The sequence below is a fragment of the Triticum urartu genome, chromosome 7 (genome assembly GCF_003073215.2).
Source record: "Triticum urartu cultivar G1812 chromosome 7, Tu2.1, whole genome shotgun sequence".
Lineage (NCBI taxonomy): Eukaryota > Viridiplantae > Streptophyta > Magnoliopsida > Poales > Poaceae > Triticum > Triticum urartu.
The window spans coordinates 143,825,001-143,847,364 of record NC_053028.1 but is presented as its reverse complement, the minus strand read 5'-3'; the positions used below and the strand labels follow the sequence as shown (position 1 = coordinate 143,847,364).

At 46.6% G+C, this 22,364-nt stretch overlaps 2 protein-coding genes across 2 annotated transcripts; one reads left to right on the top strand and one right to left on the bottom strand.

The window, feature by feature from the left end:
* Window positions 1–18,263: 18,263 nt before the first annotated feature.
* On the top strand, window positions 18,264–20,961 carry LOC125525174 (pentatricopeptide repeat-containing protein At5g15300-like). Its single transcript, XM_048690190.1, has 2 exons — window positions 18,264–20,045; window positions 20,332–20,961. The coding sequence occupies exon 1, from the start codon at window positions 18,433–18,435 to the stop codon at window positions 19,669–19,671; it is 1,239 nt and encodes a 412-aa protein (XP_048546147.1). The 5' UTR covers window positions 18,264–18,432; the 3' UTR covers window positions 19,672–20,045; window positions 20,332–20,961.
* Window positions 20,356–21,217, bottom strand: LOC125518572 (casparian strip membrane protein 2). The gene is made up of 3 exons (XM_048683389.1): window positions 21,006–21,217; window positions 20,798–20,900; window positions 20,356–20,604 (listed from the first exon to the last, which is right to left on the bottom strand). The coding sequence occupies exons 1-3, from the start codon at window positions 21,215–21,217 to the stop codon at window positions 20,356–20,358; spliced, it is 564 nt and encodes a 187-aa protein (XP_048539346.1).
* Between the last annotated feature and the right edge of the window lie 1,147 nt (window positions 21,218–22,364).

Genomic DNA, 22,364 nt, shown 5'->3' with positions numbered 1-22,364 from the left:
ATCTTGTACTCATCGCCGATCGTGGAGATTTGGGACGCCATGGATTTGGGAGATGGGTTAGGATTAGTGGAACTACCGTAATGTGAATGGATGGGACGATTAGTAGCGAACCGCCATAGTATTGAAGGACGTGCGGGGACGAGTAGGAGCGAACTGCCGGTGTGCGAATGGCAGGGTAGTGGCTTTCCATTCTCCCATGATACGGGCTTCCGAGAGCCCTTGGATCTGAGATCGAACGGTTGCATGGCGTGATTCTAGACCTATGGGTGAATATCCTATCCTGGAGGGTTATTCTGCAAATTTTCAGCAACTTAGCATGCGACCGTTTGATTTTAGATCCAAGGGCTGCCAGCGGCCCGTATCATGGTCGCGCCTACCACGACCGTCGTGTCGCTCGCGCGGTCGCGCCCTTGGAGATTTAACATGGTGCATTAGGCTATCTGATGTTGGCATGTCATACATAGTCATCACTTAGTCACTCATACTACAACAAGGTTGGCTATAGCTATAAGTGTTTTTTACTCCTATCTATCTCTTTCTTCGTACTCCCTCCGTCCCATAATATAAGAATGTTTTTGACACTAGTGTAGTGCCAAAAACGTTCTTATATTATGGGACACATGGAGTACTAGTATTTATTGCATTTGCCAAGGAGTGACCTCTTCCAATGAAATGGTGTTGCTAAGTTTGCTTCATTTAATTAGCTATAGACTCAAAATTGTCTTTTCACCTAGGTACACGCGTTTAGCACAGTTTCTTCCTTGGGTCACACTAGTCTCTCTCTTCTTGATTAACTTGCCACATCAGACTTTATGCCTATGTGGCAAGCTTAAGCACCTGTAGGAGCAAGTAAAAGTAAGTACAATAGTGCGCTTTAGATGGCATTTTTGCATATGTGAAGGAAAAAGAGGCAAGGAAAAAGTGGAGAAGTGGGCTCTCATGCAAGAGCCAGCCTCTACTACATGATGGAGCATTGGGAGAGGCACCTGTATGGAGGTGGTCAGGAATCAGGAGACTCACGCCGGTCATAGCGCCGTAGTTAAAATGATAATGGCAAGTCAAATCACGGGGCCCCACCTGTCTAGTAGTAACTCGCTGTCAAATCACACAACCCTACGTTTGCAGCAGCCTACTCCCTCGTCTTCTCGTGTCTCTGTCGAACCGACTAGGCGGAACTGCCCCACCGCCTACCGCACAGGAAAAGCCCCGCCCTCGACTTTTAAATAGTATACAGTATACTAATTTTGTATCCATGGATTGCGCTCGCGCCATGTAGCAAAGCATCTAGAAAACGGCGGTACACATGTACGGAGTATACAGCACGCCCGTCGCGTTCGCGTCGCACCCCAGACGGTCGGTCGGTCTGGCACGCTGCTCTCCGAATGGAACGCGTGTCATATTGCGGTTTCAGATATATTTCTAGCACTTAAAAAATGTAGTTTTATAGGAGTATAAAAGTGCAGACAATGTGATTCCCAGAGAAGAAACTGCAATTTTCAGTTTCAGATAAGAAACTGCAAGTTCAGTTTCAGATAAGAAACTGCAACTTTCAGAGGCAGAGCATTTATATTAACACGGCCTTTTCAAACAGGGTTAACATCATGTTGGAAGTGTTATTCATGGTCGAAAATGGAACTACCAGCCAGTTAACATCATGTTGATCAACATTCATGCATAGCATATCTTCATATGATGCACAGTCAAAATGCCCACACAATGTCGAGTGTGCGAAACATAGAGAAAACGAGGGACGAAGTTTTGGCAAGTGTTGGACGTGGTTTTGGGCTGCCCCGTCTAGGCTTTCATTTTTAACATGCGCAGCCCACGACCTTGGATGGGAGGTCCATAGGCCTGTTTGTATTTTCTTAGGGTCGTCATGTATCGACCGGTCTATGGACCTCCCATCCGAGGTTTTATTTTTGGCAGCCCAATTTATGTATTTTTTTGAAGAAAACGCAGAGGTGTGTTCTATTTTTCTATATAAAAATAGGAACGCCAGGTCCAACTTATGTTTCCCTTCTGACTATATTATATATATTTAAATTATTTTATATGTTATTATATATTATTTTCATTGTCATCATATATTTAACAGATACTTACATATGTAAGAAAACAATATCCCACGTCTTATTAACTTATAAAAATAATTTCTTAACAAATAAAATCCTGGATTGTTTTGGCATGAAAATCGTAGTGATTGTGTACAAAAGCTTGGTAAGATTTAAGGACGAGTGTAATAATATCACTTATTATTTAAATATATTTATAACAAAATGCTCAACCCCTTTTTTATTTTTTTGATAACATTGCTGGCCCAACCCAACATTATAATTAGAATCAGCCCAGTAAAATCGTGTATTTCGAGAAAGTGCAAATGGCCTGTAGTTTTTTAGGAAATAAAATAAATGGGCCGCATGGACGCTACATTATTTGTTCACCCAGCCCAGCTAATGGTTGTAATTCAAAAAAGATCAAATTGACTGTAAATTCTACCACGCAAAAAAAGACTATAAATTCTGAAAAAATGGGTTGAATATGTGCCACATTTTTGGAGGCTGAAATGTGGGCCAATAGGTCGAAGCCAACGCAAGTCGTTGTCAATTTACTCAACAAATGATTTTGACATGTTAGCCGTTGGATTTACATCGAACGACCGGCATCCATCTTCAATCTCTCATCTTCTTCCTCCAGTGCCGTCGGGACCACCTCCCGCCTCCTGTTGCTAGCAGCTCTGCTTAGCACGCTTCGCTATGGAGCGCTACTCCACCGTTGGCCAGGCCATCCCTTCACCCCTCATATTCTTCTCCACCGACTGCCAAACCACACCGCACTAGAACAAGTTAACCCTCGTACACCTCTCCGTCTGCGACTCTACTCCCGCGTCTTCCCATCTCCGGCTCGTTACTGTCCGGGGCCTCGCCGTCGTCCACCACCTTGGATGCGCTCGGCGCGGCATGGTCAACGTGGTCAACGAACGACACCATCAAAAGTAAACTGTGCGTGGAGAGGCTGACAACTAGGTCCACGGCCGCACACAAGGAAATGCATCCTTATTACGCGCAAAATAATGATTCCTCCACCTGATATCTGGGACCCACCGGAAGGGCCTCTGTATTTCGCGAAAATAACGTGCCCCTGCTGACATGTCGGACCCACCAGCCATCTTCGCGCGCAAGGAAGTGCCTCCTTATTACGCACAAAAAATGAATATTTACCCTGCCAGCTGGAACCCAGCATAGTGGGAGGCTGACTTGTGGGCCTACCAAGTTGACGGGGACGGAGGGCTTTGTCAACTTAGTCAATATGAACGATTCTAGCTCCTGTTACCGTACGATGTTCATCCAACGGCCGTAGTGCTTCCTCAACCTCTGGTCTTCTTGCTCCAGCCGCCCAAACCAGCGCCGGTCGTGCCGCGTGCTCCTGTCTCCTGTGGCCGGCTGTGATGCCGCGGAGGCCTCACCGCCCCTACTACTCCCACCGATGGCTAGGACATCCCTCTACTCACCCACACCCCCTGTTATTCTGCGGCGACAGTAGCCTCACACCGCAGCCGAACCAGTGAACCCTCGTACTCCTCTTCACGTGGGCATCCACTGCCGCGTCTTCCTCGGCTCCGAGTCGTCCCCTTCCTAGTCCTCGCCGTCGTCCACCACCGTGGTGCTCTCGGCGCAATGTGGTCAACGTGGTCAAGGGACGACTTCCATCGGACATGGACTGTATGTGGAGAGGCTGACAGCTGGGTCCACGGCCGCAGCAAGGAAGTGCCTCCTTATTAGGTGCAAAATAATGATTCCTCCACCTGACAGCGGGGACCCACTGGACGGGCCACCGTATTTCGCGAAAAAAACGTTTCCCCCTGACTGCTGGGACCCACCAGCTACATCTTCGCACGCAAGGAAGTGCGTCCGGGCAAAAAAAAACGATTCGCCCCCCTGACTGCTGGGACCCATCAGCTACATCTTCGCACGCAAGTGCCTGATAGTCGAGACCCACCTAGTCAAAGCGTACGTAGCGTTGTCATTCTGGTCGCGAACGTGTATGTACATATATACTGGTGGATGTAGAGGCGCGCACGTGTCGTAGTAGAGGCGCATACGTGTCGTAGTAGAGGCGCGCACGTAGCTTGTACACATACGTACAGCGGCCAGGGTGCAAGAAAGAAAATGCGGCCACGTATGTGTACATGCGGGCGGGGTCTCGAACACCTACTCGCGCATACGTACAGCCAGGGCTCGTGTACATGGCTGGGTCAGAACGGAGAAACAACTCGTCGTCGTGTTCATGAGGAGGCAACGGAATGCGTCGTGTTCATGGGGAGGCAATGGAATGCGTCGTGTTCATGGGGAGGCAACGGAATGAGTCGTGTTCATCGGGAGGCAACGGAACACGTGGGAGCCAACCGGCTGGGTCGGAACGGAATGTGTGGTCGTGTTCATCGGGAGGGCTTGGACGGAACATGCGATGGAAACGAGGCCTGGCGTACCGCAAAACGGAGGAAACAGACCTCCTACATTCGGAACGGGGTCCTGTTGATCAGGAGGGGTGTGGCGTACCGCAAAACGGAGGAAACGGACCTCCTACGGTCGAAACGGGGGTCCTGTTGATCGGGAGGGGTGTGGCGTACCGCAAAACGGACGAAACGGACCTCCTACGGTCGAAACGGGGGTCCTATTCATCGGGAGGGGTGTGGCGTACCGCAAAACGGGACTCCACGGGATACTGTTCATCTCCACCGTCGACCTCCTCCAGCCTCCACGGGCTACTGTCAACCTCCTCCAGCCTCCACGGGCTCCTGTTCATCCAGCCACCACTGCGCGCTACTCCACCAGCTACTGTTCAACCACCCCTCCACCGTCTACTGTTCATCCAGCCCTCCATACCATGAGGTCCTGTTCAACCACCCCTCCACGGGCACCCCTCCACCGTCTACTGTTCATCCGGCCCTCCACACCACGGGGTCCTGTTCATCCAACCCCCCCCCCCCGCAACGCTCACTGTTCATCCAATCGATCGGCTTCAGTTAGCAGCAATAGCGAAGGAATCGCTCGATCGGGTTCAGTTAACAGCCATCGATCGATCGCTCGGGTTCAGTAACACATAGCCTGCAGTGTAATCGCTCGGGTTTAGTTAGAGCCCAACGCCTCGCTCGGGTTCAGTAAGAGCCAACACCTCCCACACACGCGCGTACGTGTACGAGAGAAACGCGCATCGCTCGGCCCCCGACCTCCCACCGTAACCGGGAACTCCCCGAAATTTTCCTCCCCCTCGCTTCTACCATGGTTTTTTTCGTCATGGACGGCCCATAGAATGTCATGCAGCTGCGTTTCCGGCCCGCCCAGGATGAAAAGCCCATTTTTTGTCATGATTAATTATCAACACTAATTAATGACCACCCTTGTGCAACCCAAAGTCTCTGCTAACAACATATACTACCTTGCTTGAGATCCTATGAAGAAGAAGTTGCTTTGTCCATTATATTTTTGGCCATCATGTATTAACTAATTTTTTGTTGACCTACGGGTTTGCGAAGAGTGAAATTAACTAATTTTTGCAAACATATAGATTTTTGACTAATTTATTGTTAACCTACAGCTCTATGTAGAGAGAAATCAACTAATTTTTAGTTAACCTGTAGGTCTGTTAAGAGTAAAACCAAACTATGCAGATCAATATGGTATGCACTACATGATTTGATGTAAATATTGTTTCTATTTCAATTTTTTGCTATCACTTCAAAAAAATACAGTTGATAAATCTGAAATTTGCAATGTCTACAAACCCGACAAGTAGAAAATACCCTTGATTTGGCAAGGCCACAACAAATGTATGTTTTTTACTTATCAAGTGTATTTGGTTTTCGGTCTGAACATCCCGTAGTTAAAGTGTAGAAGTAAGATTTTTCAATTGAAGGAAGCCATTTGTTGGCAGTTGTGCCGAGTAGTTACATTGTGACAGAGGTGGGAACAAAATCATCATCAGATTTGGAAATGTTTTCTGGCGTTAGTAGTGCATGGGACCAGCAAAGGCTTGGTAGATGCAACCAAGATTCTGCATATTCAAGACCAACATGTGTTAGTTCATGTTTATAATTGGTTATGAGCTCAGAGCATTAGTTCATCCATGAAATTGCTAAAACCTGATTGTGTTAAATAAAAGATCCACGATGTGAAATTTTTGTTTGAATCATCTATTTGTTTCACATATCTTGTCGCCTGTATCAATGCACGTGCATTTACACGAGCATCTTGTTGATTTAGGCTATCTATTTGTGACTAACTTGTTTGTGCCATGGGGCACAAACTGTGCAAATCATGTTCGTTTTCAATAAATTTCTGGTGAAACACAAACCACTCTTTGGGTGTGCCAATTTCAGCCTTTCTTTTTCATTTGGGGTTGTGTTCACTTTTGACTGTAATTTTAACACCGATAAAATACTAAAAGAGCGTATATATGAGTTTTTTCCCCACAATCTAGATCATTAACTACCTTATAGGGATTATAAGCTATTTTACAGGAAAATGTTGACTCATCCTTTGACTCAAGAAGCAAAATTGAGGTTGTGGTGTGAATTTTTGAAAACTGATGTTTGGTGTGATTATGTACAACAAGGAAGAAGCTTTTGGCTTTGTTGAAGATAGAAGGTCTAACGTGTCTCACCCTGATGCAAATTTGAGTTTAATGGGGCATTAACAAGCTTTGAATATAAAATAATTTTGTTTTTATTGGCAGCGGCTATAGGAGGGAAGTTGCATCATGTTGTGAACATTGTATCTTCAAGACATATCTTTTTGTTGGTTAGCTAACGTTGTTTGATAAACAAATAGTCAAATGTTGTTTATGATGCATGAACTTTTTTAGAGGGTTAGATCCTGGAAACCAATGAATATTTTCTGTTTTGAGTTTCAGCACAAACAAACCTATGCTTTTCCTCCATGATATCAGATTCAGATAGAAAAAATAGATGTCCCTCCGTGCTTGGAAACCCTGCCACTGAGGAGCTTAGTTAGCATATACAAAGAAAGATGTGTGTTGTTTCTATTTTGATCGATGTGCTGTTCGTGTCGTTATTTTTGCTAGATATGTGAGTCCAAGATGCGTACTGCTGCTGCTACTATTTTTACTTGCTCTTCTATTGCTCCTCATGTATATATGTATGTCTATTATTGCAGTTTTTTATGGATAATCAGCAATATTTTGGTCATTAGCAAGGTGGTGCTGGATTGGATAATTTGAATTGGAGTGAAGCACAAGACAATCTTGTTGGACCTGAACTTTCTACCCTTCAAAGCAGGCCTTGAGAAATTGTGACTTTTGTGTTAATTGATTACTCTTTGATGCTGATGAATAAATGGCTTAGATGTGGTTGTCCGGTAAACCAAACTATTATGAAGTGAAAATTGCTATATCAGTTTTTGTAGACTACGTAAGCTCGACACCATCTTTTGTGAAGGAATTAGGCAACATTTACTTATTTAATCCGCAGAATTAAAAGATCAGGATGGTTTTCTCATGCTGTGCTGGTCGCCATGCCACTATATTCTCTCTTGCAGGTGAAGACAATTGTCCCATGGGTGTTGACGCTAACTGTCCTTTACCTTGTCCAACATGTCCTTCATCGGCATCAAGCAGGTGAGCCACCAACACCTCATGTTCCTACTTTGTAATCCTTTTTGTAGATTTAAATTGGTTATCTGATAACTTCTTGGTGTACTTTTTGTGCTAGCACTGAATTATTCAACCACTTTGATTTGTGGAAGCAACTAAGTTGCTGCTATAGGGCTGCATAATTGGATGAAGGGCGAGGAGGACGAGCTCAAGAAGATTAATAGGTTTGTATCATATATGGGTTTGTGTCATGTTACTTTCAATTAATACAGATGGTTCATCTTCAATGGAAATTTTTGTTTTGCAGAGAGATCAGGTGCAAGATAACAGAAGGCCACTTGCAATAGTTAAACCAGCTAAATACAACATCCCTGAATTTGATGGCAGTGGAACTGACTCTTGGATACAAACTATTGAGATGTATTTTGAGGCTGCTAGAACACCACTGGAGCAGAAAACAGAAATTGTAGTAACTTACCTGAAAGGCCCTGCAATTGAATGGTGGAGAGGAACTGGAATTGTTGCTAACACCCTGCCTTGGTATAAATTCTGTAGGCTCCTGGGTGACAGATTTGCAGAGACATTTGTCTGTGATAATGTGAGATCATTTCATGCACTCACTCAAACATGATTTGTCAATGAGTATATACTCAAATTTGAGCAAGCTATGAATTTGATGAGAAGAGACAATCCCGCTCTTCCTCAAGATTACTACAAAACCAGCTTTATCTCTGGCTTACACGACAACATTCAACATTATGCCCAATGTCATGAACCTCAAGATTTGCAGAAAGCTATCTGGCTAGCTAGAAGAATGGAACAAGCACAACCCCCTAGGAAACAATTTCCTCAATAAATGCAACCTCCACTCAGAAGACAAGTTCAGTTTGACCCTGGTAAACCAGCTACAAACAATACTGCTACTATTATCGAGCAAGCTAGGTTAAAGGGCATCTGTTACAAGTGCAAGGAACCCTGGTTCCCAGGACACAAAAAAGTTTGCAAGGTGGCTAATCAAGCTCAAATACAGGCTCTACAAGAGCATTGTCCAGATGATGTTGAGCTGGTTTACTACACTGCTAGTTCTGAAGAAATTGAAGAAGCTGACACTGAAGATGCAAAAAACTGTGTTGATCAGGCACCGAAATTTTTTATGCATGCTCTTGTTGGGGAACGTAGCATGCAATTTCAAAAATTTCCTACGATCACGCAAGATCTATGTAGGATATGCATATCAACGAGAAGGGGAGAGTGTGTCCACGTACCCTCATAGACTGAAAGCGGAAGCGTTAGGTTAACGCGGTTGATGTAGTCGAACGTCTTCATGATCCAACAGATCTAGCACCGAACATACGACACCTCCGAGTTCAGCACACGTTCAGCTCTGTGACGTCCCTCGAACTCTTGATCCAGCAGAGGGTCGAGGGAGAGTTTTGTCAGTATGACGGCATGGTGACAGTGATGGTGATGTGATCCGCGCAGGGCTTCGCCTAAGCACTACGTCGCTATGACCGGAGGAGTAAACTGTGGAGGGGGGCACCACACACGGCTAAGAGAACAATTGATGTGCTACTAGGGGTTGGGGCACCGCCCGGTGACGCCTTCCGAGAAGAAATTTGTGCGGTGCCAGATTGAGAAGCGACCCTTTCATCTCTTTTTCTCTAATTGCTGACGATCATGCACATATAAGTAAGGAACTTGCAATAGAATTTACAACTAATATCAAAACAAAGAACTTTTGAATAAGCAACAATTTGTAATTCTTCTTTCTTGATCCAGAATATTTCATGTTGTCACCTAATTTATAGTACAGATTGGGTCGTCAAATAATGTAGCACCTGTAGACAAGCACAGAAGATCCTGATCTCTTTTCACTTATCTCCTAAAGTATGAGTACCACCAGCTCAGACCTAACATAATCAGATGAACTATCCAGGCATGTGCGGTATTCAACAAGCGATTACCTTGAAGTAACTGTTATCTAACTTCATCCATTCGGATGTCCATATTGTCCACCAGGTGCACCATGACCATTTTTCTATCCAAGAAAATAATGAAAAAACATAGCAGGACACACTGTGTAGGCAAAAAAAATCATATTCCAGCTGACACCGTCAGATGTGAACAAAGGCTAATAAACAATGATACTCCAGCAATATACACTACTCGTATTGAACCAGATTACATAGGTATATGTGACCTTTTCAGCTAGTAAGAAAACCTCGCTTCAATATTGAATTATTTACGATCCCAAAAATCATTCCCCAAAAATGAATCCCTGCAAGGAGGAATATGTGCATCTGAATAGTAGAACCTGGTCCATGTGGGATAGTATGGAACAAAAATAATCTCACTGTATTTGTTTCAGGAACAAGGTTTTTGTTTGCAGCAAAGTGTGGATGTCTATATGGGACTTTGTTGCTGCCATCCAAGTTAAGCTCTTTGTCAGTGTTCTTCTCCACTAACATTGCAGATCCAACAGTTGGAGGAGTTTGGAGGACCATAGCTGGTGCATGGGATGGACCCTGAGGTGTTTGCTGTTGGCCACTGCCCTGTGCAACATCTTGCGGACTTGGAGGGGTTTCTCTAGGCTTTGGTAACCCAGCAATGAAGTTGTTCAATGAGCCATGTAACCTCCCCAATGTTTTTTTCAAATACTGAAAGTTGTTGGCGACATGTTCTCTGAAATCTTCAAAGTCTCATCTGTCCGTCTCTCTGTTTTGCTGCAGGGTTTTTACATGCAATTGCAAAGTTGCAGCTCCGGGTTCTCAATGGAAGAAGAACTCGTATGGTCAGTCATACTTGGATGAAGGAACATAAGGGAGGGTTTTTACAACTAGTAGGGAGCCGAGTAACCTCTCTGAGTGTGATCAGCCAGCGAAGGAAGGAATGTTACCATAGCTTGAGCTGCAACCCGGCCTTGGCCTTCGATCCTGCCATCGCTTGCACCGCCACCAACGCCGCACCATAGGAAGTACACCGGATCTGGGAGGGATTTTACCACAGAGACGGTGTGTTCCTGCAACCTCTTCCCGCACCCAAACCTGTACCGAATTTCTCACCGCCGCCGGGGATCCACCGCCGCCCAACGTCACCGGTGAGAAGTGGAGGATTTTACGGCTCCTCCAACCCCACCTCGGCACCAGATCTTGTGCCGCCAAGGATAAGAACCTTGCTCTGATTACCACTTGTCAGACCCAAGGTGGTCTAAAGAACCACTTTCAGAGAACTATGCCTGAACTTAGCGATTTCATTCACTTTCAGAGGAAAGATTTGGGAGTTCTAGCTCCTTATAGATGAACCTACCTGGCCATGAACACTGGCGATGTAGAAGGGGGAAACCCTAAAAACTGAGAGATGGTTCTCGCGTCTCCAAACTCTGGCTTTATAGCCTTACAAACCAAGAAAATAAAGAGGAAAAATGGATACAGAGCAGTTGGGGTTGATAGCCTTTTGTCGGAAAGTAAACAACGACACTTCAAGGTCGGGGGACCGTCCGATGCGCGATCCACGACGCCAGTTTCATCATAACCCAGCGAAGCGGTACGGGTGAAGAGGAGATGTTAGATCCGGGATGGACGGCTCAGCTGTCTTCGCGCGCCAGAAGTGACAATTCAAATTAACCGAACTTTGCTGTCAGGTGTTGCCAGGTTGTAGATACTCCCTCCATTCCACAATGCAGTGCTTTCTCTATCCACGTGCTTCAACTTTGACCATAAATTTAACTACCAAGACCGATTGCGGCGGGAGCAAAAATTATATTAGTGAATTCGTTTTCGAAAGAAGTTTTCAATTATATAGTTTTTTCTCCCGCCACAGTTGGTCTCATTGGTTAAATTTATAGTCAAAGTTGGACATCGGGAAGCACAGGCGCACTATATTTTGGAATGGAGAGAGTATAACCTTGGGTCCTGACAACAGGTCGCCTGACCTCCCATCACCAACAAAGCATCCACATTGCTTCCAAAATACTACTCCCTCCATTCCAAAATATAGTGCGCCCGCGCTTCTCGAGGTTCAACTTTGACCATAAATTTAACCAACGAGACCAATTGCGGCGAGAGAGAAAATTATATAATTGAAAACTTCTTTCGAATACGAATTCACTGATATAATTTTTGCTCCTGCCGCAATCGGTCTTGGTAGTTAAATTCATGGTCAAAATTAAAGCGCGTGAATAGAGGAAACACTACATTGTGGAATGGAGGGAGTACTAGCATCCAGCAACTAAACCCATCGTACTGCAGGTCTGCAGCAGCACCTAATCCACAGCTACAGTCAACAACTATAGCGGCGGCAGCACGCCAGCGATGCGAGCGCTCGTTCCAGAGCAAGCCAAGTAGCCAACCAGCCAGCAGGAGCTTCGGGTCATTGTGCCTCCTGGCGCACGGCCCAACGCACGCCAGAGACGGCTCCGGCGAGCCCTCCAGCGCCGCCAGCGAGTGGCCTGGACGCGGACGCGCGGCGCCGATAGGAGGGCTGACTTGAGCGGTGCATGATCCGGAAAGGCTCCGCGCGTCTAAGCCCGTGCTCCTTGAAGCAAATCCATGGGAACCTGGTCATCCAGGGCGTCGCTTCGCGCCCCCAGCCCCTGCGGGACTGTCAGCTACCTGAAGTTATCTGCACCTTGAGCACAAGATTCAGTCCAACAGCATACTGGTTCAGTTATAAGCAGAGGACAATCCAACGGCTGACAGCGAAGCACTCAAGATGGAGGGCCTAGATGGACTAAAGCTCTGTTTCACCGTCGCCTGTTACTTTTACATGAACTGTACTGCTCGCTGTCTCTTTCTCTTTTCACCGCGTGGGCGGACAGCCTTATAAGCGCCTGCGTGCGTCGAGGAAGGCATCAATGATTGTATCTCCAAACTACCAAACCCTAGCTTATCTAGTACTACCTTAGAAATCCCAAACTCATAGCTGGGTCTCCGTGATTGGGAGTTAAATTCAGTTCCAATTGGTGCTATTTCTTTGTTCTGTATCTCTGATCCTAGCTGGGATCTGACAATTGGTATCAGTAGCAGTAGATCCTTGGCAGCGAGGCGGCGGAGAGGATTCTGGCGGCGCTGGCGGCGGTAGACAGTTCGCGTGCAGGTGGGCAGCTGAGGTGCGGTTGCCGGTGAGATCCCTACTCCCGGTGGTAAAATCCCGTGACCCAGGCCTATTGGTGCACGAGCGGCGGCGCGGAGCTCCGGTGGCGGCAGGGCTCGAGATCCAACGAGGGTTCCAAGGCTTGTCCTTGTGGTAAAATTCCGGAAGTTGCATCTTGATCCAGATGGTGAAGTGAAGGGAGACGACAAGGCTGACACCGCGGAGGTGGCGACCCTCAAACTCGACATGGAAGAACTGGACGGCAAGGTTGACCACATCAACACAGAGGTCGAAGGCATCCACACCGAGGTCGCCGGCCTCAAGACGCAGCTGACGCGCCTGGAGGAGCTGATGACCCTGATGGACGAACAACTCAAGGGGAGGGCGGAGACGGCGACCAGCGGCGCGCCACAGCAACAACCACCGCCTCCCCAACCTCCTCTCCAACAGCAACAATCACCACCTCCCCAACCTCCTCTCCAACAGATTCCATAGCAAGGACACATCGATCCATCTACTGGCAGACGATCGCCGCTCCTTGATCGTGGCACACCAGTCTGGAGGCGCCATGGGCAGGGAAGTATGCCAGCCCAACCCATTCAGCCAGATTACCAAGAAGACTCGATGCATACTTACAATCAGCAGGTCCAGATTGACCAACACACATATACAGACATGGGAGGCCCTTCCCAATACCAAGGTTATCCAGACCCACATACATTCTGGAGCTACCAACAACAGCAACCCAATTACTATCAACCCAGACCACAACCCCAACCCCCACAATACAACTACCAATGCCAACCTGAGCAAGCACATCAAGAGTATTATCATCATCACCCTCCAGAATATCAAGCCATACAGTATCAACAAGGAGTCCAACAAAGGCCGGTCCTTCCCACTGCAGCAGTTACTGGACAACATTTTCCCACTACACTAGCTGCTGGGCAACAATTACAGCAGCAGGGATATGGCACTCCAAGACAAGCTCCTGCATTTGAGTATGGCAGAGGCCAAGATAGAGATGCCCAATTCTACAGATACATTGCCCGAGCCCCCAAATTTGACTTCCCCAAGTTTGATGGGACCAATCCAATGGAATGGATCAGGACTACCAAGAAGTTCTTCTCCATGGTCCATGTGCCTGAAGAAGCTAAATGTGACTATGCCCAAATGCACCTAACAGGGAAAGCAGATACTTGGCTCAGAAACTCAGGGGTACTCGAGGAAAATTTGGACTGGGACAATTTCTGTTCTGCTCTGCTGAAAAGATTTTCGGAGGACAGCTCATATGAGGTTCTAGAGAACTTCCATTCACTAAAGCATGGTCAGAGTTCAGTAGCTGAATATATCGACAGATTTGAGGAAAAGATGGTATCTTACAAGAGAGAAAACCCTGGAGTAGCTGATAGCTACTATGTGAAGTGCTTCATTAATGGACTCCAACCTGAGATCAAACACTTCCTAAAACCATTCAAACCAACCTCACTATATACTGCTGTAGAGACAGCTAGAGATATGGAGCTAGGCGCACAAGCTCAACAAGCACAGAAGAAAAACTACGCATCTGGTAGCTATTCCAAGAACCACTCCGCATCTCAGCCACCAACCAAACCAAAGTGGAATGATAACAACTCTACCAGAAAAGAAGGAGACACTAAAGGCACTGTCAAAACTGACAGACCTTACAGAGAACCTGGTACTTGCAGGTACTGTGGAGGGAAGTGGGTTTTTGGCCACAAGTGTGCCCAATATAAGACACTGAACATGATGGCTGCAGAAGGAACCACTGACCAAGAACAAGTGACTGAAGATCCACTCCAAGAGCAAACACAAACTGAAGGAAATGCATCACCTGCTACTACTCCCACGGAAGAGGAGCAGTGCATGCAAATTTCCCTCCAAGCCGTAGGAAAGAAACCCCCTGCTAAAACATTCACTCTGCAAATTAGCATAGGGGGCAAGTGTGGTATAGCATTGGTCGACTCTGGCAGCTCACACACATTCATAGACATGCAGTTCATTGCCAAAACCACATGTACTACTGTCAGCAACCCTATGGAAACGGTCCTAGTAGCAGGAGGGGGCACCCTTCAGTCTGGATCACACACAATGGACACACCATATACAATCCAGTGCCACAAATTCAGCAACTCATTTAAAGTACTTCCACTCAAGGGTTTTGACATCATCCTAGGGTGTGACTGATTGGAAAAACACAGCCCAATAACCATGGATTTCATCACCAGGAAGATGCAAGTAAAGTTGGATGGAAAACACAGGGTGACACTCAAGGACAACAACAGAAAGGGCACTGTACCACTCATCTCTCTACACAGAATGCAGAAACTCTCTAACACTGGAGTGACTGGTTATTGCCTCTTTCCATTGTCTCCCAACAAGCAACAAACACAACAACCATGTGTGGAAATAGAGGACGTACTGACAGAGTATAAGGATGTATTTGAGGAACCCAAGGGCATGCCCCCTATGAGAGAACATGACCACGCAATACCCCTCAAGGAGGGCTCCGAACCACCTATGGCCAGACCCTACAGAGTACCTCATATGCAAAAAGCCGAGATGGAAAAGCAAATAAAAGAACTGTTGGATGCCTCCATTATCAGACCTAGTGAGAGTCCCTATGCTGCCCCTGGTATTCTGGTGAAGAAGAAAGATGGTACCTGGAGGCTATGCATTGACTATAGGAAGCTCAACACACAAACAATCAAGAACAAATTTCCCATACCTGTCATTGAGGATTTGTTTGATGAGCTTCAAGGGGCACAATATTTCACAAAACTGGACTTGAGAGCAGGATATCACCAAGTGAGAATGAAGAAGGAAGATATCCACAAGACAGCTTTCACAACCTATCTGGGCCACTATGAATTCCTTGTTATGCCCTTTGGCCTAACTAATGCCCCAGCCACCTTCCAGGCCCTAATGAATAAAGTGTTTAAAAAGTACCTCAGAAAATATATCTTGGTATTCTTCGATGACATCTTGGTCTATAGCAAGACCCTTGCTGCACACTTAGCACACCTCCAGGAAGTGCTACAAACCTTAAGGGAGGAACAACTATTTGCCAAGATGAGTAAATGCATATTTGCTGCACCTCAAGTGGAGTACCTCGGCCACATAATCACCGGCAATGGAGTCCAAAATGATCCCCATAAGATAGAGGCAGTTACTCAGTGGCATGTACCCAAGAACACCAGTCAACTCAGAAGTTTCTTAGGATTAACAAGGTACTATAGGAGGTTTGTGCAAAACTATGGACTGATCTGTAGGCCTCTTCATGATATGCTAAAAAAGAGGCTTTCCAATGGACGGAGCAGCAAACAGTAGCTTTCAACAAACTCAAGCAGAGCCTCACCACTGCCCCAGTGCTAGCCCTACCCAATTTCTCCCTCCCATTTCAAATGGAGACGGATGCAAGTGGCATAGGTCTAGGTGCAGTTCTAATGCAGCAAGGCAGACCCCTAGCATTCTTCAGTAAGACACTTGGGCCCAGATCTGCTGCATTGTCAACATACGAAAAAGAAGCTTTGGCAATTCTGGAGGCACTTAAAAAGTGGAGGCATTATCTTATTGGAAATGAACTGCATATAAAAACGGACCAAAAAAGTTTGAAATTCATGACTGATCAAAAGGTCTCTGAAGGAATCCAACAAAAACTACTATTGAAACTTCTGGACTTCAATTACAAGATCGATTACAAGAAAGGGGCTGATAACAAAGTGGCAGATGCTCTGAGTAGACAAGAGCATATGGTAATGGCCACCAGCATAGTGACTCCCACCTGGATTGAGTCTGTAGAACAAAGCTACCAGCAAGATCCTCACTGCCAGGAGCTACTTCAGAAACTTCTCATTACCCCAACCTCTGAAAAAGATTATACTCTAGCCGCCGGAGTCTTAAGATACAAGGGAAGAATACATATTGGCAATGATCCAGATCTCAAGCAGCAACTCATTGAATCCCTGCACTCATCTGCTATAGGGGGACACTCGGGCATGGTAGCCAATTACCAGAGAATTAAACGATTGTTCCATTGGCCTGGTCTCAAGAAAGATGTACAAAAATTCATCTCTGAATGCCCTGTGTGCCAGAGAGCCAAGGCTGAACATTGCCATTATCCAGGCTTGCTAGATCCCCTTCCCCTTCCCGAGATGGCTTGGACACACCTTACAATGGATTTCATCGAGGGTTTGCCTAAATCCAATGGGAAGGAGGTAATTCTTGTGGTAGTGGACCGATTCACGAAGTATGCTCACTTCATTCCCCTTCCTCACCCATACACAGTACATACTGTTGCTCAGGCCTTCATGGACAATGTTTTCAAATTACACGGACCTCCAATAAGCATTGTCACAGACCGAGATCGCATCTTTACAAGCAACATGTGGCAGGGGATATTCAAGGCTATGAAAGTGAAACTCAGACTTAGCACTGCATACCATCCTCAAAGTGACGGGCAAATGGAACGTGTGAATCAATGCTTAGAATCTTATTTGAGATGCATGATCTTCCAGGAACCCAAGAAATGGTGTTCATGGCTACCATTGGCAGAATGGTGGTACAACACCACATACCACACAGCTACAAAATTCACACCCTTCCAAGCTCTGTATAGCTACCCACCACCAATGATAAGTGAGGTCGCAGTGCCTGGTCCTGAAGATGCAGATGCGAAGGACTTCCTGACAGAGAAAAAACAAATGCTCTCCACTCTGAAGGAGCACTTAGCTCAAGCACAGGCAAGAATGAAAAAGTATGCCGACAAGAAACGACTCGAAACAACCTTTGAGGTCGGAGACATGGTATATTTGCGAATGCAGCCCTATCGGATGGCAGCATTTGGTCTGAGGTAGTCCATGAAACTGACAACAAAATACTACGGACCTTACAGAATTCTACAAAAGATTGGCCATGTCGCGTACAAACTACAACTCCCAGACCACATTGGCATACACCCGGTGTTTCATGTAAGCCAGCTAAAGAAGCACTTGGGGACGCATGCTATTCCCAGCAAAGAACTGCCTCTGGTGGACAGCCACGGCAGGATCAAAACAGAGCCGCTGGCCGTGCTAGAAACCCGCTCATTACCCAGGAATGGGGTACTGGTGACCCAATGGCTTATCGACTGGGAGAACTTGAAACCTGAGGAAGCGACCTGGGAGGACGCCAACTTCATCAAACAAGTTTTCCCGGAGTTCTTTGCCAGCACGCTAAAGAGCTGGTTCCCAGAAAAATACACTTGAGGACAAGTATAGTTTCAGAAGGGGGCATTGTCAGCTACCTGAAGTTATCTGCACCTTGAGCACAAGATTCAGTCCAACAACATACTGGTTCAGTTATAAGCAGAGGACAATCCAACGGCTGATAGCGAAGCACTCAAGATGGAGGGCCTAGATGGACTAAAGCTCTGTTTCACCGTCGCCTGTTACTTTTACATGAACTGTACTGCTCGCTGTCTCTTTCTCTTTTCACCGCATGGGCGGACAGCCTTATAAGCGCCTAGAAAGGCATCAATGATTGTATCTCCAAACTACCAAACCCTAGCTTATCTAGTACTACCTTAGAAATCCCAAACTCATAGCTGGGTCTCCGTGATTGGGAGTTAAATTCAGTTCCAATTGGTGCTATTTCTTTGTTCTATATCTCTGATCCTAGCTGGGATCTGACAGGGACCTGCTGCTGGCCTGCGTCGCCTCGTTCCGCGGCACGATGGGCTACGCCCGCAAAGTGTTTGACGGAATCCCCCACCCGGACCTCTTCATGCACAACGTCATGGTCCGCGGCTACGCGCACGGCGGCGCGCCCGCCGCGGCCTTCGTTTTGTACCGACGCATCGGGGCGGCGAGCCTGAGGCCCGACGCCTTCACGTTCTGCTACCTCCTCCGGGCCAGCGCTGGCTTGCCGGGTTCCTGCGCCGGGTACCAGGTCCACGGCGTCGTCCTGAAGCTGGGCTTCTTGAGTGACGCGTTCGTGAGGAATGCGGTCATCAACATGCACGCCAAGTGCGGGGATTTGCAGGTGGCCAGCGCGCTTCTTGATGAGGCCGGCGAGGGGGATGTCGTGGCGTGGTCGGCTGTCATAGCGGGGCATGCCGCTAGAGGTGACTTGGGCATTGCACGCCAACTGTTTGATGATTGTCGGCACAAAGACTTGGTGTGTTGGAATGTGATGGTGGCAGCGTATGCTAAGCATGGGGAGATGGAGAAGGCGAGGGAGCTGATTGACCGTGCGCCAGAGACAGATGTGGTTTCGTGGAACACGATTATCACTGGGTACGCCGCGAAGGGGATGCTGAAGGAAGCACTGGATGTGCTTGATGAAATGAAGTGTGCTGGCTGGATGCCTGATGAGGCCACTATTGTTAGCTTGCTTTCCTGTTGTGCGAACTTAGGGTCGCTTGACACAGGGAGGATGATACATTCATTACACTTGGAAGGTAGACCATGTACAAGTATTGTTCTTGGAAATGCATTGGTATCAATGTATGCAAAGTGCGGAGATCTGCAGGCTGCATTGGAAGTCTTTAGCAGGACGAAGGAGAGGGATGTTTGGACATGGAACTCAATCATCGGCGGGCTGGCCTTCCATGGGCAAGCAGAACAGTCCATCCACTTCTTCAATAAAATGCTTCAAGAAGGAATGTGCCCAAATGCTATTTCTTTCCTCTGTGTTCTCGGTGCATGCAGTCATGCCGGATTAGTTGAAGATGGTCAGAGATATTTCTCTTTGATGAAAGACAGGTACAAGATCGAGCAAAATGCAAAGCACTACAGTTGCATAGTGGATATGCTTGGCCGTGCAGGCTTACTGGATGAAGCATTTGCAATTCTGAGCAGCATGAGGTGTGAACCTAGTGCAGTCATATGGAGGACTCTGCTTGGTGCCTGCAAGACCACGGGAATGCAGCCTTGGCAAACTTGCCAGGGAGAGGCTTCTAAAAATGAATGAAGATGCAAGCGGAGATTATGTGCTGCTCTCTGGCATTTACGCGTCATGTGATGAATGGTTTGGAGTGGAGACATTGCGGGGATCAATGGATGAAAGGGGGATAAGAAAGGCTGCTGGTTTTGCCCAGGTTGACCATAAAACTTCCTGTCTTTCAGCATTGTGATGTGTGGATATCCTACAGTGAAATTCGATGAACGTGTGGATTGTGTCCATGCTCAGCCTGTCATTTTATGCTCGGCCACCAGAAAGTGGAAGGAAGTAGCACCCTAATAGACAGATACCACTAGCAAGGAGGCCTAGTGAGTAAATCATATTCAAAACAGCCAAATGCTGGTGGTTTCACTTGGAGTTAGCAGCATCAGTGCAGCTAGCAGGTATGGAGCTTCCAGCTGATGACTTGCCTCCGTTTTTTCATCTAGTTATGCAGAAAATTACCAGCAACTACTATGAAAAGTATAGTACTCAATCCATGACATTTATTTCTGTAAAAACTGTATAAGAAGTACAAAGGCCGATACAAACGAAGCAACACCGTCAAGGCGGTGCACAATATAGAAGATGGTAGCAAGAGAATAGGCCCACATGAAGGAAGCAAGTACAAGAACCACCCATATCACACATATATTTTTTTTTTGCTGGGATATCACACTTATACTTCAGGGAGCAAATGATGGATAATTCGGTCTAGCGCCTGGCTAGGGCCATAGCTGAGAGTAAGATGAGCAGTATCAGCAGAACCATGGCTCCAAACGAGCCAACCAGGGAGCCAGAGGTACGCTCGCAGAAAGAATCCAACTGCTGGCATATAGCAAGCCAGTTTGCCCTGACATTACCCTTGTGTGCTAAGTAGACAATAGCTGTTGCTGCAGATGACGCTGCGGTCACCAGAGCTAGCATTGCCTTCACAAGAAAGACAAGGAAATTAATTAGTAGCTGATAAAGTTATTGGTGCATGCTTCTCTTTCTTCAGTATAATAGGTTAGTAATCATGCTTTTTTTTTGAAACGAGGGTTAGTAATCATGCATAGTTTCATGCAGGATGGCATGGTATTAATTGAACGGTTCAGCACTGGCACACTTTGAATTAGAGAAAGATATAGTCTTACCGCGTCGAAATGATCAAGACCAGCCTGCTATATTTAGCCCCGCTCCTAATTATGTGCACAATTGACAGTGGGAGCGAAAGGATGAGATAGGCGCTCACAATAGAATTTGCCACCACGAAGAACCTGTCAAGTGTCAAGATAAAATTCAAACAGTTGGAGCATCAGATCATAACCTTATTTTATCTGAAAGTAATGCTATCAGGCACTGAAACATTATTCTGCACGTACGTGAGAGCCGGGAGATCGCTGTATCGCGCTTTGAACTGGATGAACGGCGTGAACAGAGGAAGCGTCTCATTGGTAGTCCCCATGGCAATGGCGCTCGCAAGGGTGCCGATGACCGCAATGACGCGAAGTATGAGGTCCAGCATGGACACTCCTTTACTGACCCCCCTGCTGAGGGGGGCCTTGGAGGTCTCACCCTGCTCGCCGGAGTCCATTCTGGTATTTTTCTTAAGCTGCTCAACTGATCAAAGACTCAAAACTGTTTCCCAGGTCTGAAGAAAACAGTCCATGCTCCCTGCTTATATATATACACACATGGGCGGACTGCCTGTGGATCAGGTCAATTTGATGTTACAGCAGCTGACGGTGCAAGGCGCCGCATGCTGGTGCGTGCTCCCAGGCGCATTTCGGCTGGTACCTGCTCGACATAGCTCCATGGAGACTGGCTGCATCGTTCCATTCAGGTTCTGTTGCTGGGCCTCCAACAACATGGGGATCGGCTTGTGTCACTTGCTCTGTGTCTTGTTTCTGCAGGGGAGGCTTCAGCTGGACGTTCATTAGCTAGCTCATGCCAGCCTCCGAAGCAACGGGACGCCCTGCTTTTTCATAAGAGGAAGGGGTGGTACGCCATTTACGCGGAAGCGAGTTGATTTGTATTTTTTCGTGGTTCTTCCAACTGAAAGGCTACGCGTAGGAGGAGGCAGGGCTACCTGTTCTGAGTTGACTCGCTGCATGATTTCTGCTTCTCTGACTTGTGGATGAAGTCCATCCACAGTTCCACACTAGCAAACGATTCCTTGAAACATCTCCCTGGTAATTTATGTTTGGACTGTTTTCTGTTGTCCTTGCTGATCTCGCCTTCTGGTTTTCTGCGAAGGCAAAGAAGATCTTGATTCCATTGCACTTGTTTACCAGCATTGGTGGAAGTGCCTATCCGTAACATATAATCTCTGGACTGTGATAATGTCCAAACCGTTCGGATTTTAGCAATAGGCAAGAACGATCATTACTTCATTCTAATTATATACATGCATACATTAGAATGATTATTTTTTCTTTCACGTGCATTCCTCACTCTAATTACATGCATATATGCACTGAATGACGAAAAACTGATATCATTGTAGATTCTCAAACCGTCGCTCCGATTGAAAAACCGTCTTCACAAAAGAATCGTCTCGACGAGATCTTCGAAACTAGATCTCATGTTGATATGTTCTGATGACTTTTTTTAGACCAAAAGTTACTACATATGGGTTACGTAAGTTATCACGTCTGTCATACATAAATTACCGTGTCATTTACACAGAAACTTTGGGAGTATGTTTTCAATAAACTTTTATCCCAGGGTCAAAAAGTGAT